We start from the raw sequence: 21,281 nt of genomic DNA on the forward strand, positions 1-21,281 counted from the left end.
AATCCTTGTACACTACATCAAACTTATTACCTTCATCGACCCTCCTTGTTACCTAATCAAAAAATGCGATCAAGTCAGTCAGACACGACCTTCCCTTATCAAATCCACGCTGATTGTCCTTGATTACTCCTTCAGCACCACGCCTGTAGCCAGAGAGGATTGGAAAATGATAGTCAGAGCCTCCACTTTTTCCTCCCTTGCTTCTCTTAGCAGCCTGGGATACATTTCATCTGGGCCTGGAGATTTATCTACTTTCACAGACGTTAAACCCGTTAGTACTTCCTCTCTCACACACTATGTTTATCCCATTCAATATTTCACACTCCTCCTCCTTAACTACAATCCCCCTCTTTTGCGAAGACAGATGCAAAGTATTCATTAAGAACCATACCCACATCTTCCACCTCCACACAAAGAGACCAGAAGGTAACCTAATAGGCCTTACTCTTTCCTTAGTTATCCTCTTCATGTATTTATAAAACATTTTTGGGATCCTGAGCTTTATAAACAGAGGCATAGAGTACAATAGTATGGAAGTCATGACAAACCTTTATAAAACAATGGTTCAACCACAACTGGAGTATTGTGTCCAGTTCTGGGCACCGCACTTTAGGAAAGATGTGAAGGCCTTAGAGAGGGTGCAGAAAAGGTTTACTAGAATGATTCCAGGGATGAGGGACTTTAGTTATGTGGATAGACTGGACAAGCTGGGGTTGTTCTCCTTGGAACAGAGAAGGTTGAGAGTAGATTTGATAGAGGTATTAAAATTATGAAGGGTCGAGACAGAGTAGATAGAGAGAAACTGTTCCCATTGGCGGAAGGGTCAAGAACCAGAGGGCATAGATTTATGGTGATTGGCAAAACAACCAAAAGGTGACATGAGGAAAAACTTTTTTACTCAGCGGGTGGTTGGGATCTGGAATGCACCGCCGGGGTGGGGGCGTGGTGGTGGAGGTAGATTCAATCATGGCCTTCAAAAGGGAACTGGATAAGTACTTGAAAGGAAAAAATTTGCAGGGCTGCGGGGATAGGGCGGGGGAGTGGGACTAGCTGGATTGCTCTTGCATAGAGCCGGCATGGACTCAATGGGTGAATGGCCTCCTTCCATGCTGTAACCTTTCTATGGTTCTATAACTAATAAGAAAAAAAAGTTGAAGTAAGATGTCAATCACATTAAGGAAGTGGCCCTAAGTTTCAGCAGAGGTTGTCCCAATCTCTCACCAAAACTCAGGCAGTAAGTTTAGTAGATAGAATATAAACTAAAAATAATTACTATCCTTTACTGATGTCAATACTGCTCAAGATTCAATTAAAATTTGACTGCTGGTCACATATTGCAAGCAATAAAGCACCTATCCATCTTGTGTAATTCCCATCTTGTCCTGCTTTAACAGGGACTTCCCCAGGCCAATAACATCAGCAGGAATCTTGAAAAAGTTCATGGTTTAGGTCAAATCATTCACCATTTAGTTGGAGGAAAATATTTAATGACAGGGACAAGAAGCTAAGTCTAGATGTAAAACTGTTTTCTGGTGATGGTGGGGAAGCTACAGAATAATATATATTACCATATTTGTATATCCAAGCAAGTGATATCACTGTAATTCCCAACTAAAGCAATTTACTTAGGATTTATAAAAAGTAACCTCACATTTTGAGTTAAAATTGTGCTTTTACTGTACCTCAAATATGCCCTTCAAAATTCTATTCCTGACAATGAAGGGGTCACTACAATTGACTTTCTACCAATAAACCAGCTGGTACATTCATAGTAGATTGGGACACGTGAAAAATGAACAGATGGCCTGGACTGCAAGATGGTCTGAGCATGCTCATCTTCCCATAAGGGACTAATTAAACAGCAGAATGTCACCTCGAGAGCAACTTTTCAGCCGTACATTTATTTTTATCTGTAATTATGTCTTAATTACAAAGTTGAAAATATTTTCTTTTATATACACTACTGATTACAGTCCCTATGATCTGTGTCTGGGCGATTAAGGGTTCTTTGATAGTAAACAAGCAGCAACTCCTGCTGCCTGGATTGGCTCCAAAACATGCCGATGTCAAGCTGTTAACAATGCACTGAATGAGATCCTACTAGATTTTAAATTTATTGACTGAGACAGAAGCTCACTTGAAAACAATAGGTGGGATTCTCCTCTTCAGGAGAGTTCTGGTGGGGCAGAACTACTGCCCGTCCCTCTGGATCCACGCTGATTCAGGAAGCTGGGTCTTCCTTCATTCCATATGCATGGTACGTTCCCGGCAGGAGTCCCAACAGGTGAGAAGTCGTCAATACAAGGGCAAAAATCTCAATGGTGCTGCACCAGGGATGCAACTGCAGAACCAGAAGAGATGGCAAGAGGCCTTAAGAGGGGCAAAATCACACCGAAGATGGCAGCAATGATCCCACTAAAGGCGTCAGCCAAGAGTGCGGCCTTCAGTGGGTACATGTTGGGCCCAACTTAGGTGAGGAGGCTGCTACAAAGCCCTCCCTGTCCAATGGGGGATCTTGTATCCTTTCCAGGGCTTACCGCCACTTTCTACATGGCGGCTCTGAGAAGTGGTGATAAGTGGAGCGGACAGGAGGGTAATCCAGCAAGGACCATGGCCCCACCCTTCCACTGCTATTTCCATGCAGCGAGGGAGAGGGGGCAGGAGTGGCCAGAGGGGGTTCCAGGAGGTGCAGGTGGAGGGAATCTTGGTTGGGGCAGTGAGGCTGCGGTAGACCTCACCACCTGAATTTTCCCTCATTCTCCATCACAATCATTTCAGGCAGGATCACAGAGGAGTATTCCCCTCAATAATTCTTTAAAAAACACACACACAACCAAACTTCATGTCCTCAGGATGTTCCTAAACACTTCACAGCCAATAAAGTGCTTCTGAAGTGTAAGCTTCAGTCACCTCCAAAAAGTGCATGGTTAAAATGGCAGTGGGCGGGAATGCGTCAGGAACACAGCATTAAGTCCCCGTCCGTTCCTGTCAGTTGCAAGCGGCCATCAACTTCATTATCACGGATGATCAGGAGAACCCCAGTGAAAATTCTACTCCAGAATCTGTAGTACATCTGTGCTTTCAAGTCACTGACTTTAGGGTACTTCAAATTTTAACAAACTATGTCAGACTAGATCAAAAGCAAAATACTGCAGATGCTGGGGATGGAGGGGTGGGGAGGAAAGAACAAAAGGGAAGGTGTGTGATAGGGTAGAGGGCAGGAGTGATTAAATAACAAAAGGGATGATGGTGCAAGGCAAGGAGGATGGTAATGGGACAAGAAACAAAAGATGGGTCTAGATTAGCTGTAAATGGCAACAGCAAAACCATTACCAGCATTTTCTGTCTGAAAAAAATGGAATAACTGGTTATGATCTGAAGTTATTGAAATCAATGTTGAGTCCGGAAGGCTACCCTATCACATACCTTCTCTTTTGTTCTTTCCTCCCCTCCTTTCCTGGCTCTGTACTTGCTTAAAAACTTTAACTCTTAACATCTCCCAGTTCTGACGAAAGGTCTTCGACCTGAAACGTTAACTCTGTTTCTTTCTCCACAGATGCTGCCTCACTTGCTGAGCCTTTCCAGCATTTTCTGTTTTTATATCTGTATCAGACTAGCTCAGGCAAGTACTTACACTGACTGGGTTTCACATTGGCCACAATATACCTGCAACTGGGGTGAAGCACCTGTATATTATTAAAATTGGTATGTCCTGTTCCCCTGCCATTTCTTACGGACAATGCTTGGTGATTACAGACAGTTTTTTCAACTGCCCGTTGCCAAGGCAGTTGAAAAAACTGTCTGTAATCACCAAGCATTGTTCTGTGAATTATAAATGCGATTTCATTTCGAGGATTTCATTTCGTTCACCTGAGGAAGGAGGAAACCTCCGAAAGCTTGTGAATTTAAAATAAAATTGCTGGACTATAACTTGGTGTTGTAAAATTGTTTACAATTGTCAACCCCAGTCCATCACCGGCATCTCCACATCATTTCTTACGGAGTTTTCCATGTAAATCATGTCCACACTAAGAAACATTTGTAATAGCCTATGAAACCTACAGATGGCACTCTAATAGGATTTTTCCATTTAGAGCACTCATCCCTTCGTCATGTTTTTCAGTCACAAAAGCTGGTGACTCTGCAATTCCCTATTAAAAAAATGTGGGTGCCTGCAGTTCAGGGCACTGCCCACCAGGTGGCTCTGCATCATTTTGTATTCCCTCTTGGTCAGACATCTTGCTGAGAGCAAGTAGCAGGTAAGGTTTTAGCCCTTTAAAGATGTTAATAATAGAATAGTTCCATGCTTTTACTAATGTGGTTCAATTAACCTCCAACATGCATCCCCCAGCCAGAAACACAAACCACTTGGGCAATAGAGATTTCGGTCTCCCCGAAATTCCTCCCCACCCCATTATCCCCTAGCTTCTAACCATGCTCAACCTGAAGGCTGCATTTGGTCTAGACTCCCAGTGTGCACCACCACAAGAGATCAACTTTTTTTTAAACTTTGAAAAATACTGGACCATCTTTACATTTATTATCACAGGCCACTAGAACGGTCAACACTTTACTAACTTTAAAAGTTTCACCCCTGACCTGAGTGGATCTCTGCATATGTTTAAGTATGTGCAGAGCTCCACATTTCTCTTAGTGCCAAGCAGGGGGAGCCAGCAGAATAACTCATTCTGCCAGCTCACTAAAGCAAGTAGTGGTGTCAAACTAGTGCTTGTAGTGTAAAGGGACCATAAAATAGTATATCAGAATTCAATGTACATTTTAAACATCCTTTATAGTAAGTACATCAGGTTGCTCAAGATTTCAATATTTGTCATACACCAGCATTTTCTATCAGCCACCAAACTGTTGTGCATCAGTACAATGTGTCCCCCCTACCTTAGTGAAACAAGTAATAAAAATTGCAATCCTGGTACTAAGAGGTCTCCTGCAAAAAGCGAATAGTGATACACAGAAACTGTATACTTCCCAATCCTTTATCACCATTCTTTTATTGAACTACTTACAGATATTTTTACTGCTTCATTTTACAAAGGCATATTTGCCTTTTATACACAATTCCTAGTCTATAGCATTCAATCATATTGCTTAGGTACAGAGCTATTATGTGGTAGTTATTTTCATCTGAACATTGATATCTATTCAATCATTTGTGCAGCAAGGAATTTACCACCTGTTTCACACACACACATCCACATTAAAGCTCACTGTAGATGCATAGAGACATTCTGATTAACAGCTTTTAGACAAGGTAATTTCTTTAACAATCATTAAATGAAGGAATATTTTAACCCCAATATCTTAAATTTAGTTTATGGTTCACTTTTCACTACAGTTATTAGTGGAGAATATTTATTAGGCTTTCAGAAAACTATTCTTGTTAAAAAATTGTAGGGATGGAGATCACATTTCTGCATTCTTCTACAACCAGGCACAGAAATGAGAAAAGCAGTTTTTAAAATCTAGCTAGATGTTTATGGCAACTACAGCAGAAATCATGAATGGAATCACAATCTTCAAATGCAGTTCAATTAATTTTCAACAAGTGTTCCTTGACATTCCTTTATGAGAAAAGCAGAAATCACTCTTGATAATGATTTTTCTTGTTAGCCTAAAGGCTCATTGTTGTTAAGACCACGGTCACATAAATGAGACTCATGTTTCTTCAATGAACCATAGAAGTTTATAGCACAGGAGTCCATTCGGCCCATTGTGTCTGAGCTGACTCTTTGCAAGAGAAATCCAAAACTAATTCCACTGTCCTGCTTTCTCCCTGTAGCCCTGTATTTTGCTCCGCTTCAATTTACTTTTCCCGTAACAATGCAATGGTCTCTGCCTCAACAATTCCCTGCGACAAAGCAGGTTATCCTCCAGCAACTACGGAACAACATTTCTTCTAATCTCCCACCTAAGTCTCTAAGTGATAAATTGAAGAGTTTCTGATTCCTCAACCAGAGGAAATAGTCTTGCCCTATTCACCTAGCAAACCTTTCATAATTTTATAAACTTCTATTAAATCACCTCCAAACCTTCTCTGCTTCATGAAAATAGTCTCACTATCTCAAGTCACTTCTCATAACTAGGTTATGTCTTTTCTATATTGTGGAAATCAAAACTGTACTCTAATTATGGCCTAACCATTACCTTGTAAAGATTTATCGTTAACTCTTTCTTCTTGTACTCCATGCACCTATTTATAAAACCCAAAATGCTACTGGCCTTTTTTATGGCTTTATACCTGTACTTGTAATTTCAAGCAATTGAGGGGATGAAATTCAACTTCAACAGAGTCGGAAAGCAGGCAGTAGCGGAGCAGTCGCCTGATATACATCCCGCCTGATTTTTCTTTCCACTGAAGTCAAATTTCTAACCATGCTGCTATATTTCCTCTATACCAAACCACAAAATGTTTGTAATAAGCCTCCTCGGAGACACCTTAGTGCCACCTTCTATAAATCCATATACATTCACTAATTTGATTTCAAAATATGGGTGCTAAGAGTTTGCCTACAACTCATGTTAGACTAACTTGCCTATAGTTGCCATGTATATTCTTCTCTTCCTTCTTGAACAAAGGTGTTGCATTGGCTACTCTCCAAATCTCTGACACAATATTAAGTTTCCGGTCCTGTCCAAACATAAACCACATTTCCATTATAGCTATAATCAAATCCCTCCATTGTTATTAATGCTGCAAACTCTCCACTTTTGTTTTAAATACTTTGTGTATTCATGTTCATAATTCTCAATGCTGACTCCAATCTTTTGTCAATCTTACTCTATTTAATTAATCCGTCTTCTGATCTATTCTTTTATCACTTCTCTACTTTTCTCTTTTTCCTCTCCTACAGCCCTCCCACATTTCATTTTACTCTCTGTTTCACCCCCCCCCCCCACAATCGTATGAGTTGTGGGATCCCATAAAACCCTCCCACCATATAGGAATAGCCACCCTACTGGCAGGTATAAAGTTGGTTACGGCCATGGAAGGAGCATTCACTTTGTGGCCTGTCAAGACTTTTAATCAGCCTGAGAATGATTCCACTACTCTCAGCCTTCAGTGGTTACTGTGAAATGTAGTTTCTGTTGTTTTGTAAGTAATTTTACTAGCAACTGCATATTCTAATTAGATTCAATCTCCCATTTTAATATCCTTCAACGCAAAATGCCTGTACAAGTCTATCTAAATGTTGATATTTACCACTCTCTCCCTAAGCCAATTAAAATGCTGTGTATTAATTGTGGTCGATCCTTGCCTTAGAAACCTATTTAACCTGTTCTACATTGACATCCACACATGTATATTTCCCATCAAGCTTTACTGGATATACATCAGAAGCAGGAACCTTGGCTAAAAAAAAAATTCTCTCTAGTCCAGTCATACTGAGGTTAATTACAACACTCCACCCTTGCCAACATCAATTAATTGGCCACAGACTGGGGATCATACCTGGTACCTTCTTGGTTTGTATGGCTCAGTTTCACACTACCAACTGAGCCACATGGGAATCCTATGTTGACTCTTTTCAACCAGAGCATTTAATGGGGGGGCGGGGGGAAGAGAAGCTGTGCTCCAAGTAAGTGCAGGTTAGTGATGGGGCAGCAACATCACCAACCACGTTTTCTGCAAGTGCAGCTTCCCAGTGGGATCGCGGGATCATGCAATTAGCTCAGCAGCAGTTCATGAAACTGTAATAAAGAACCCATTTCCCTAAGAAGCTAATTATGACAATGTACATTAACTGCAGTGGTTTATAAAAAATGTAGTTTAGCAAATACCCAAAAAGCTTTCATAATCAATACTGCATTCAACTGTCAGGTTAATTTAACTCCATAAAATAGAAGCACAATCCTGTTCTAAATAGGGCTAAATGGTGATTTAATGTTACTGCCAATGGAGTCCAATTTTTAATTAATAATGTTTACTCCAGTTATCTCAAAAACTCTTTAAAAAAAATCCAAATGTTCTAACAATCATAGGGATAAAATGTGTTAGGAATCACAATAAATACAGCAATCAACTGTAAAAACAGAAATTCATGTAAATGGTGGTAGAAAGAGCTGCTAATACTGGCAGACTGAAATAAGAACAGAAAATGCTAGACATACACAACAGATCCACCAGCATCTGAAAACAGAAATCAAACTCTTCACTACCTATCTCCTTTTTTCAGTTTTGATGAAGGGTTCCTACCCAAAACATTAATCTGTCTCGTCCCTTTCAGATGCTGCGTGTTTTGAGCATTTTCTGTTTTTATTACTGGAAATGTAAGAGATTTAGGACAGAGAGCAGGAGAAACGTATTTACACAAAGGGTTGTGAGGCTGTAGAATGCACAACCAGAGTTAGTGATTGAAGCAGGACAATGTAAACATTTGAAGAATAGGTTAACTAGGTTGTATGAAGGAAAGGGGAATAAAGGGATATGGGAACAGGGTGTGCTCATGCGATTAGGGCTACTGCTCTTGTGGAGAATAAACGGCATCACTGACTGGTTGGACCGAATGGTGTTACCATATTGTAATCTCTATATATGGAATTCGGGTTGTCCAAATTCTGTGCAAAAATCAACAGCAGCAAATCTAACAAATTGAATTCCACACAATTCTCAAATTTAAACTTCAATTTTCATTATTTCTCAATCTTTAAAGAATGACCATGCATTGCCTATTACACTGTTTGCCAAACATCTTCTCAGTCAAACTTTTTTTTAAGCGTATCTGTCAACTTGTAGTGCATCAATTTGTTCCCATACAAAGGAAAAACCTAAAACATACGTCAGTTTGTATCACAAATCCTTCAACGTCACGATATAATTATTGTCTTAAACCTAAAAGCCTTATGATTATTTGGCACTGTGATTTTTTTTGAGTTTGTACTAAAATGTCAAGCAGAACTGTCTCTTCATTAATAGTCCTGTTTTATTTGACAAAAATATCGTACTAAACCTTTACATAGAGGGGCCAAAAACCCAGTGCACTCCCATAGTAAGTTTGACAGGACTATGGCAGATGGGCCGCAAATTAGGTTCACAAGCATTGGATCACAACCTGGTGTTCCAATTTTACACGTCCTTTATTTATAACACAGCAGCAGTCATAAAAAAGGTATATTGTTTCAGTGATCTTATCAGGGGTTGAAGATGATTTCAACACAGACAGACACAACAATCAAACAGAGTAAAAGACACTGACAAAGAAAGGTCGAGACATCAACGTCCTTTTAATGACCTAAAAGGGTATTCTTACATTTAACAATCCTGAAGTTTGCACATTTATTGGTGAAGTAGACATCATCTAAACTACCATAGGCTTGAATAAATAAAACCATATGAAAAGACTATTAACACAGAATCAATTTCACCATAAACACAATTTATATTTGTTAGATACTGGAAGTCAAAATTTAATTTCATATTGCCTTCTGTCTTCAATCAACACACCTACTCCTAAACTCTTACTCTTCGTATACCTGAGCTACCTGGAAGTTGAAATATGATGTAACAGCTGGAAGACAAATTTTATGACAAATAAGGAGCAGTGGATGAGATGGCAGCATTAATATAGCAGGTACACTGAGGCAGAGAAAAACCTCGGCGTAAGGTTAGGTAAGTTTTAAATCAGCCTACCTTTTTCTTCATCAATTGTGAAGATTCCAAGTCCAGATCCATCTCTTATGGAATATCTAACTTCCCCATCTCTGCCTCTGTCATTATCATAAGCTGTTATAGTCATTACTGGTGTACCAATAGGAACATCTTCTCTGACAGATCCATTAGCCACAAAGAAAGGAAAGACAGGAGCGAATAAATTCTCATTAACATCGACCACTTCCACTTGAATGTAGCACGTTGAAGATAGAGAAATTGGCCGTCCTTTATCCTTAGCTCGAGCAGTCAGATTATAAAACTGCGTCTTCTCAAAGTCCAGTCTTTGCACAATACGAAGAGCTCCACTTAGTTTGTCCACATCAAAATATCCCTCTCCACTGTCTATCAGACTATAGCGTACTTGACTGCTGTGCCCAACATCAGGATCATAGGCCTCCAGCCACATTGCAACTGTTCCTATTGGAAGGTCTTCTCGAATTTTAATATGGTAGTTTCGAGGAATAAACTGAGGTGGATTGTCATTTACATCTTCCAAAGTCACTTTCAACAACACAGTTGAAAACAGCTGTGGCTCCTGTTTAGCTTGATCTCTAGCTTCAATCTTCAGCAAGTAAAAAGGGTCTTTTTCCCTATCCAGCAACCCTATAACCTTCACAATCCCAGTTACACTATCAATTGCAAACATGTCTGTGTCTGTCAGAATAGAGTATCTGACTTCTCCATTGGAACCCAGATCTCGGTCTGTTGCTTCAAGCTGAATAATTTCACTATCCACTTCTTTGTTTTCACTCACTTCTTCGGAATACATATCCTGCAAAAATTCTGGGCTGTTATCATTTGCATCCATAATGTTCACATCTAAAAGACGCCAGGCAGACTTCTGAGGTATCCCAAGATCATACACTGTTATATTTAGCGTGTAATGATCAGTCATTTCCCTGTCAAGTGGAGTAAATACCTTTAGCCATCCTGTTTCCAGATCAACAATAAATTTGCTGTCACTATCACCTCCTGAAATTACATGGACCAATTTCCCATTGAAGCCATTGTCAAAATCTGTAGCATTTATAAACAATAAATTTGTTCCTACTGGCTTGTCTTCTTTAACTTCGATTACTCCTGGAAAAGAACTATCAAACTGTGGTGCATGGCGGTTAATTGAATGATTATCAGCAAACAGGTCTTCAGCATCTCCATGATTGTGAATCTTATTTGCCTGGAGAAGCTTTTCTGCCAAGTGTTTAGCCACTCCAGTTTCTGTACAGTGCAGATTAACTTGTTTACGACTGGTTGCTACAGTGATGTTGATGTACATTGCAGTAGCAAAGTTCTCCCCGTCTGTAGCTGTAATTTGTAGACTATGAAAAGATACTTTGATGCCAGGTCCATCAGTTAGAGCGCGCTTCAACAAAAGAACACCAGAGTTGGGATTTAAGTCAAACAGATCTAATTCATTCCCTGATACTATTTGGTACCTTACTAGTTGAAGCTCATCTGCATCAATAGCAGACACAGTTGCGATCTGCTCACCAACACTTAGATCCCTTGGTATTGTACCTATACAGTTCACCTTCTCAAACAATGGCTTGTTGTCATTTAGATTGTTTAAGAAAATAGTTACAAGTGCTTCAACTTCACGTCGATAAGGCGAGCCCCAGTCAGACGCACGAACTCGCAAATTATAAATCCTTGGCATCAATTCATAATCCAGTTCCTCCGAGGTACCGATGTCTCCGCTGAAATAGTCTATCACAAAAGGTGGTGGGTTCAAGTTGGCAATGCTGTATGTTACATATCCATTCTCACCACTATCAACATCAGTGGCACTCACAGTCAGAACACTGGTACCAACTGGCACATTTTCATTGACACTGGCCTTATATGATGACTGTTTGAATTCAGGAGCATTATCATTCATATCTATCACATAAACAATTACCTTTGTTGATGCCTGTCTATCAACAATTATAACTTCGAGTTCATAGCGAGAAGCTTCCTGTGCTTTTATAAAGTCATTAGTAGTGATGAGACCAGTGTCACGGTTAATATGAAACTTATCAGCATGATATTTGAAAGCAAACTTGATCCGTGGATACAAAGGACTAGCTGTAACCATCACAACTGGAGTATTAGGGGGCGCAAACTCATTCAGTCTGGCTTCATATATAGCTTTCTCAAATCTACATGGCAAAGATTTTGACTGCGGGGAAGTAACATGGATAACTTTCACAGAGGAAAACTGAGGAGGGCTTCCTTTATCCTTAGCTTGAAGTGTAAGATTATATCCAGAAGACTGGCTTTCCCAATCAACCTGATCAACAGCTTTAATTCGGTATTCTTTGCTACCAGGGCTTGACCTCGCTGCTTTGAACTGATGCAGAGGATCACCTGCTACGATATTCAAAGAAGCTATTTCTCCATTGATTCCTGGGTCCTCGTCTTCCACAGTTACAATTGCATATGTTGGATCCTTGTCCGTGTCAGACGGGACAAGGGTAACAGCTGTGATGACTGGTGCATTTTCATTTCCCTGCTCCACATGAACAATAAGCTTTGCCATGCTGCTAATTCCACTATTACCATATAATTTCTTGCCACGATCAGCTGCAAGGATTTCCAGATCATATTTTTTTGTCTCAGAGTAATCCAACTTGCCCGTTAGGGTAACCACACCATTGGTGGGATGAATGGCAAACGTGTCTGTCCTCTCCTTAAAACTGTAATAAAACTCTCCATTAGTGCCAATGTCAGCATCGGTGGCTTTCACTCTGGCTACACTGGTTCTCAGAGCTGTATTTTCTGGCAAAGACACACTGTACGACGTTGGTGAAAACAAAGGCCTCAAGTCATTTGTGTCTAAAACATGTACTTTAACTTTTGTCCGTGCTTCAGCATTCGTTTTTTTCTCAACTGCCTTAACATTAAGCAGATAGTGGTCCCTCACCTCTCTGTTTAAGACTGCTGTATTCCCTCCCTTGGTCCTTATACGCAAGAAACAGAAATCTCCAAGAATGTAGTCTTCAGCTTTAAACAGGTTTTCATGATCTCCAGAAATAATTTTATATCGAAACTCCGATGACGGGTTTGTGATATAAATGCCCATCTTTAGATGGCTTTCTAAATAGGTCTTGGCTGCAGAATTCTCATAAATATAAGCATTATAAAGATGTTGTGTGAACTGTATAGATGATGCCGGTTCTTTCTTCCTATTTCCTTCACAGCTGCTTAAAAGCTGTAAAAGCAGTACAGAAAACAGTAGTGCAGTAGATCTCACCATGATGACACTTGAGTAATCACTAATTGACCTGAAAAAATAAAAGTAGAATCTTAATCTTCCAGTGGGACATTTTTAAGCCGCACAATCATGTTCTTATTCTGTGTATTAACAAAAAGGAATGACATCCACAACAAACTGGAACACATAAATGAATAAAAATACTTTCATGCACAAACTGTTTCTGCAAAATATGAAATACAATAATTAAAGTATGAAGTACTTGCATAATTTTCCTTTTCTCTCCCCCTTCTACATGTAAGGGGTGATTTTGCGTGTCTACGCAGTGAGGGGAGAGCCTCACCTGCCAGCAGCACGCATAGGATGTTTGGGCAGTGCACACCCAGATGATGAACTGAATAGCCTTTTCACAACCCTGACTTTTTTTTCTGCTCTTGAATCATCTTTTTATATTGTGCATGTCTCCCTTGTTAGTGTTGCTAAGTCCCTCAAGTAAAAGCCTTAGGCAGCCCACAGCAAGCCAAATGTAAAACCACTGGGACTTACAAAGGTTGGCTGCCAGGAAGACCTGTTCTTAGTGAATCCTAGCAGTTTTACATTTGGCTTGCAGCTGTCTGCACAGCACCCATGCTGAGGAAGCTGGTGGCACCGGTGCAATATAAAAGCACCTGTGGGAAGTCAGTTTTCCGTTACTCCCATCTAATGGTCTATTACAAAACCCAAGCAAATCCCAGACAGGATGGGAATTTCAACCGAGATCTACAAGTTTTCTCCCAATTTTCTCCACATCTTTCCTGAAGGTGTTTATTCTTGCTCGACTACGTTGACAGGCATTAGTAGCCCTCTGGTACCTCACCCATGTAACTATTCTTTATATACAAGTCTAGATAGTGACTGCTGGCAGGCTATTTAGTCTTCCAGAATCTACAAATTTCTAAACAACAACTTGCATTTATATAGCGCCTTTATTGTAGTAAAATGTTCCAAGGCGCTTTCCAGGAGCGTTAGTAAACAAAATTTGGCACCGAGCCACTTAAGGTGATATTAGAACAGGTGACCAAAAGCTTGGTCAAAGAGGGAGGTCTTATGAGCGTCTTAAAGGAGAAGAGAGGTAGAGAGGTGGAGAGGTTTAGGGAGGGAACTCCAGAGCTTAGGGCCGAAGCAGCTGAAAGCATAGCCACCAATTGTGGAGTGATTAAAATCGGGGATGCGCAAGAGGCCAGAATTGGAGGAGTGCAGAGATCTTGGTGGGTTGTCGGACTGGAGGAGGTTAGAGAGATAGGGAGGGACAAGGCCATGGAGGGATTTGAAAACAAGGATGAGAATTTTAAAATCGAGGCGTTGCCGGACCGGGAGCCAATGAAGATCACCGAGCACAGGGGTGATGGGTGAACGGGACTTGGTGCGAGTTAGTATACGGGCAGCAGAGTTTTGGATGAGCTCAAGTTTACGGAGGGTGTAATGTGGGAGGCCGGCCAGGAGAGCTGAACTCTCACTCTAAAGCTCTCACAAAGACATGCTAAAACATTTTTTTTGCATATAGATTATGAGTGTTCTAACATATTTTGCTTTGGGCATCACTTTAATTCATGCAGATCACTGAAACATATGTTAACACCTAACAGCCATGTGATAAACATTAGCTTCAATTAAATTTTCATGCAATTAAGTGGTCAAACTTGAAATCTTCGTGCTCATTACTGAACTTTCAATGTGATATGGCTTTAAGAAATATTCCATTATGATAGGATGTTGTCTTTTTTAAAAAATATTTGTCACAATCCATAATAACCCTGTCAAGTCATATGTCACAGCCTGTTCTCGTGAGGTCTGATACCACTTGACACTAACCAGCAACATCAAAAGCTGCCACAATTCTAAATATCTTTCCAAATCTATAAAATATAAAAGAAAATAAACATCACAGCATTACGTACAATCACCAAAACAAGGGGTGATGCTGCTGAACAAACCAATTGAGCTTCATTCTTAAAGCTTATAGTGCTATCTAAATCTCTTGGTTGCACTAGTGCCTTGTAACCCTGTGCCAGCCATTCAGTATCCTCTAAACCACAATGTCTTTATTACAAGCCCTAGTTTTGCTTCCATTTGCTGTAAATTCCAGTACATGGCAGGGCTAAACATGCTATTTTTATGCACGTTAGCTGGTTGCCCAAAAGCTAATTTACTCCAGCAATACTTTTCACTACTTTTGAGGAGTGGTCAGTTGGCTCCACCACACATGGTTTTCATGCAAAGGCATGGAATCAATTTCTATTTTAGCATATTCTTAAAATAACTTTACCCTGAATTCTTTAACTGAAGAGGTTTACAATATAATATGCATTTTCTTTTACAAAAATAGCACTACATACTTAGTACATCAGTATAAACCCACTACAGACACTTCCTTCAGCTGAGTCATTACTTAGCTTTTTCTTATTGAGAATCCAAAGTCAAAAGCAAAGACCCACAGTGCAGGACAAAGTCTAATGATTGTAGAAGGAAGGAAAAACTGAGGGAGGTAAGGAGTTACACTTTTTGAGAGCTCAGGAAAGAGTCACGTGGAGTAAATTATGCAATGAGTCTTGATTCTAACAGAGTTGGGAGATAAGGAGGAAGAGTGTGTAGGATAGAATATTTGTAACTTATATGGCACAAGAAAGAAAAGATCAGAAGAACAATGGTTGCAGCTGTATTCATGAGATAAAGAAAGAGACTAGAGTCAACAGGAGATAGGGGAATCCTATCAGATGACAAGTTTTTTCTTGTATCTTGTCCAGATGTGTGTGAGGTGCTACAAAAGCCTCCCAGATAGGACAACAGAAGCAAATCTTGGACAGACGTGTGCTTTATAGAGGGTTAAGAGTGGGTGAGGGGAAAAAAAAGAGGTAATGGAGCTTCTTGGAGGCAGCAATGTGAGCATTCCACTTCAAGTCTGAGGAGATAGTGAAGCCAAAAATACGATAGATCAGGAAAGACCAAGGGCGGACCCATCAATGCTTAAAGGTGGTGGGTAGCTGTTGATTAATATTGAGGGCTATGAAGGAATTGTTTCTTTGACAAACTGAAAGAAACAGGAATCTCATTGCCCCATTTTATGATATGAAGTAGATCCAGGCGTAGTGATTCAGTCAATATACTATAAGAACTGGGAGGTTGTGAGCACAGAGGGTGTGATCTGAAGAAAGTTGAATATGTAAGGGGGAATCATCAGCAAAAGTTTTGGGTAGGATGATAACTGAAAGAGGTCATTGATAGAAGGAAGGAATAGAGCGGGAGAGAGGATGGAGCCTTGGGGACCCGTGAGCTAATGGAAAGAGTCAGAGGATGAACTGCAGCACAGATAGTGATTTAAGAGGAAAGTAAACATAATTAATTTTGTTTTTCTTAATAATTATTTTGCCCATTATACTTTCTCATTGCTTTGTTGACAAAAGAGTAAGATTCTTGAAGTAGCTGCTTGTAATCACAGCTCCATTCTTTAAAACGTATATTGCTATTTTACTCTGTGAAGCTATGTGTTACATTGGGTAAATTTTGTGAAGCAAGGCTTCCAGTTCAGTAACTCATTCAATCAAAGCATGGATCAGAGAATCAAGCACAGAAGCCAGGGTGCCCAATTTTCCAGTGATCAATTGTAATCATCGGAAAATGGGGAGAATTGTGAATCGGGCCTGCTGACTCTACGTCTAATTCGTGCTCCTTTTGAGCAAAACTCCATATCTAAGTTGACCTCACAAAATTTATAAGTTTGTCGCAAAGTTCATAATATTACTGTTCCCTTTGCAAACAGGACATGTCCAAACATGCCTTAGAAGTCTTTAACATAGAACCCACCAGTTAATTAATAACTTCAACTTTATTTTAGAATCCTTTTCCCACAAAATGCCATCTGGCCAAAAAAATGAAAAAGAACACGTTATATTGCCTGTGTAGCAAATGCCAGTCAAGGAATTGTAACAAACAAAACAAGTTCTTGTTATTGTGTAGCAAGAGAACTCTGGGATTATCAAGTTTACTACTCTGAATTCTGCAACATCCTTTTCTGTGAAGCCAACTCTACACATTCAATTTTAACACTGATGGACTGGCAGGGATTGGAATTATCTTTTAAGTCTCCTACAATCTTCTCCTTTATACAGAGTTATGTTTCTGCCAAGGTTCAACTTCATCAGTAATGTAGGAGAATACCAATGATGGTCTACCATGCAGAAGCAGGTATAACCACCAATTTTGCTTTTCCACATGTATCATTTTATCCATTGAACTTCCTCAGTACTTTGTAAACAAAATAATAAGGTTCTTAAAGCAACTGAATATGATCTTTTAAAACTGATAATTATAATTAATGATATCACCCAGTAAAATAACTATGACCCCAAGCTCAAAAGGTTCACAATTTATAAAGGAAACTAAAATATTACAGATTTAAACTGTACTTTTCTATTAACAGATTTAACATAATACTGTTATCTCTGACATATTCCTGAGTTTTGCTGGTGTGCTGTAAACCTGATGTTTAATCTGTAAATGCTGAAACCAAAATCCCCATTGGTCCTAAGCAAGTTTAGCCCATTACATCACCACCACCCCTCCTCATTAGTCAATTCACTAGACCTGAATAGCCATTTAACAAAGCTGCTGACTCCCAAACAGGCCCTTGACAATAAAGCATCCTGTCCAGGAACAAAACAGTACATCATACCAAGCAGATAAAATTAATTGCTGAGATTTCAAAATTGCAGCACATAAAAGATAATGGACAAACAAAACTAACACTGGAAACCAAATCTAAAGATCCTGAAAGTTTGCAATTGGGAATGTAAGCAATCCAAATATTTGCTAAGATGCTTTTGAGAGAGTCATTGAACAAGTTCTATCAATCTGAAATAAATGTATCAAATATTTAAATTTACTTCAGACAGAACATGGAAAGAAAGTTAAAGAAATATATCATATCTTTATCAGCAACTTTGTGATTTGTATATAAATCGTCCATTATAAAACTCTTAACATCGGCCGAAGAATTAATTCTTAAACCGCAGCATTATTCTTTTCCAACAATTTATTTGGCCAGTTCCAAGTCAATTCAATAGATTATCAAAACAAATCAATGATCGCTATCTGAGCAGATTTCCAATAAGTACATCATACTTGAAGTATTTACATGGGAAGAAAATAACCTACGGAAAATAAAAGTGGCCATTAAATTTTACTATCATGGCTTTATCTGTAAATGCTCCCCACCCCATCCCCCAACACACAACTATCCTAACCAAAGCCGTCCTTTCCCCCCCCAAATGACTAACAGGGTCTTCGGAAATGCTAATGTATATAGGTTAACCAGGCTAACAAAACGGGAAACAAGGTTATACACTAATCGCCACACCTGATCAATGATCGATTCGGTAACAACGTTGTAAGAAATTGAGTTTCTTAGGTGACGACCCATTACAAAATTACACTTAAGCTACTCACCGTATCAACTACGAACCATTGGTAGGATTTGGGGCTAGCCCAATGGCTGCTGGTGTCTTCAGAACAGAACACTTGAGCGAGCTTTGGGCAACCGTTTACCATCATGTTACAAACGCTTCCTACAATGTAGAACCTACCTATAACGTAGTTTTACCACGCGTGTCTGCGCTCCATAGCAAACTAAATAGGAGGCAACGCCGCTTCATAAGCGATCGGGGCTGACTTGTGTGATAGTGTATTTCAAAGTGCCAAGTTGCATTACCAAGAAGTGATGTTTAAAATTAAACATACAAGTCCCAATCTGTCAGAAGGCGCCGAGCTTCCCAGGACCGTTCTAATTTCAACCTCGTTGCTGCCCACAATATAACAAATCTGCACTCCCAGACCATAAATACACAGAGCATTGCTCTAGTCATATCAAAAAATAATGCCTGCTGCTCAGAGATAGATAAGACGCCACATTATCTGGAGGATCGAATTCCCTCAACCTGGTGAAAGATAAATAAAATGATATGGATCAAAGAACCTGAAAAGAAATGCACTCTTTTGGAGACTGCTTGTCCCTGTTGCGACTTCCTAGAAGTCTTTTGTAAAGTGAGCCATCGATGCCAGTACAGGTCGAGTTCTTTCGCCAAACTGCTGATGGCTAAATATTCTCGGCAGACTCCCTTTGGAATTAGGAGATTCTTTTTTTAAAAATGTAAAATCAGATTTGCACAAATTAACAAACGTTTGGTCTGGATCTTTGTGTGCGTGGATGCGATGTATAGTCGGTAAACTGATGGAAGATTTACTTTCCCGATCAGATTCCTGGAACTGCCTGTTTTCCATTCCTTTCACGTCGCCTCTCTATCGGCGTCACCCCCACCCCCTTTCTCTGAGATTGTTCAAATGGCAACGCCTGACATGGACTCTTCAGCAAACTGTTCAAAACTAACTTTCACAAGGCAAAAGAAACTTTAATTTAAAACAAACAAATATATATATATATATATATATATGCGTGTGTGTGCATATGACGGAAAAAAGTAGGAAACTCACAGTTCTTGCAGTGAAACGTGTGCTGGGCGCTGCCAAAATACAAAGCGGAGTGCCCGACCTCTCGCTCGCACAAAGCCCCTTCCCCAACCTCCCGACTCCCGCACGATCAGCCGCGTTCAACAACTAACAGAAAAACTTTCCAGACTCGCCCGAGCCACAAGAGAGAGTTCTCTTCCCCCCCACCACCACCACCACCCCACCAAATCGTGGGCGGCATTAACTCGGGGAGGACCGAGACGGGGTCGGCAGGTTTGTCCAGTCTGAACGCACCATGGTGAAAATGCCCTTCTTCTTCTCACTCTCTCACTCCTCTCCTGCAGCCCTCGCCGGTCCGACCGCTTCTCCGCACCTCGCCTATAACATGCGCCGTGCCCGGCACTACCTTCCCTTGGCATGTCGTGGCACAGCGTGGCTCCGGGCAGGGCTTGCTCCATCCACCTTGTGCTACTGCACACGCACATCACACTCACACGTTGCTACCTTATTCCTCTTAACACTCTAAGGCTGCACTTCTGAATTAAAACCTCTCCACGTTCTGGCTTGCAACTATTAATGAATTAAATGTATAATCGCCTCTAGAATGTATCTTTTGATTAAAAGCAAACCAATTGTAAAACTGGTTTAACTTTGTGGAAGCTAAATAGATTGCAAAGGGATAAAGAAAACAACTTATTCGTGTTTTAAGCTGTAGGTAGTCTTTGATAACATTCTTGAAGTTTCTCAAATCTTTTCAGGCAATTTTTTCCCCCCATTTTACTCGGAACCTGAAAATCTCCCCGTAACTTCCTCTGTTCCGGTAACAATACTGTACCATTGCGCCAACAGAGTGAAATGAAAAGGAAGGTACACAATCTGAGTACTAGAGCACAATTTTCTCCAGAAGTAACTTCAGACAAAACCGAGTTTCTATTAAGTATGTTACTGTATTTCAAACAGCTTTACAAACTGTTATGCAAATGAACAAAGATCTAACCGGTCATAACAGTCTCCCCTCCCCCAATCCAACAGCCCACTTCAATCTCGAATGCAGCATGGAGTGAGAACTAAATTGTAATGGAATTATATCGAAAGAGATGTACTGTACAGATTGATTTATTGACTGCAAACGTGGACCAACCACTGTTTACAAAGTTTGCAGCAATATGAGTTCCACATATAATGTGGGGATGTGGACGGCTCCGTGTGGACGCTTGTAATGATGGAGTGGGAACGATCTGATTCGCCTAATTGTTTTTCCAATGCAAAAATAACGAACGACATCTGTGCCATGGCAATGCCACTTACAAAAAGACTTTATTCTAAACCCTGGACTATCATTATTAACTCGAAAGTCAGCAAAACAAACATGCCACTACCCTGGGAAAGCATTCTTCTGTTTTATTATTGCCTGTATTGCAATAAAGACATTTTCACTGATTTTACAAAGCACTTCATCTAATACCGTGCAAATTAAAAGAACACTGCCTCCTCCCAAAAAATGAGCAAACAAGACTGATAGAAATCTCATGTTATTCACATATTGCACAGCACAGCAGTACTTACCAATAACCAAACCTCCCTAAGTCCATTTAGGTCCAAAAGTTCAAATTAATGTGCCCCGGGGAAAGTTTGTCCCCGTGGTACTATGTTTGCTTTATCTAATGTTATGAGCGAGCGAGACAACAGTTTGATTTACTCTGACTGCAGCCAGCAAACACCCCGAGGATGAAGTATATTTGTCACCACTTTCGTTTTCAAACAAGCTAATCATGAATACCTGACTTTGAAATAAAGAACTCCAAGATTCTACAATGAATGGCATGAGGCAGTTTAAATAGATCCAAAGGCATTGTGCAGAGGATTATTTCAATACAGTCATTGCAATCAGATTATATATTTAAAAGCAAACATATTCTT

At 40.0% G+C, this 21,281-nt stretch overlaps 1 protein-coding gene across 4 annotated transcripts in view; it reads right to left on the reverse strand.

Moving 5' to 3' along the window:
- fat1a (FAT atypical cadherin 1a) overlaps window positions 1–12,927 on the reverse strand; it is a 177,771-nt gene extending 164,844 nt beyond the window's left edge. For all 4 annotated transcript variants that reach the window (XM_067986812.1, XM_067986807.1, XM_067986800.1 and 1 more), the window contains exon 1: window positions 9,647–12,927. In XM_067986812.1, coding sequence (XP_067842913.1) covers window positions 9,647–12,905 — 3,259 coding nt within the window. In that variant the 5' untranslated portion in view covers window positions 12,906–12,927. The remainder of the gene's footprint in view (window positions 1–9,646) is intronic.
- Window positions 12,928–21,281: the final 8,354 nt, after the last annotated feature.

The sequence above is a fragment of the Heptranchias perlo genome, chromosome 1 (assembly GCF_035084215.1).
Source record: "Heptranchias perlo isolate sHepPer1 chromosome 1, sHepPer1.hap1, whole genome shotgun sequence".
NCBI lineage: Eukaryota > Metazoa > Chordata > Chondrichthyes > Hexanchiformes > Hexanchidae > Heptranchias > Heptranchias perlo.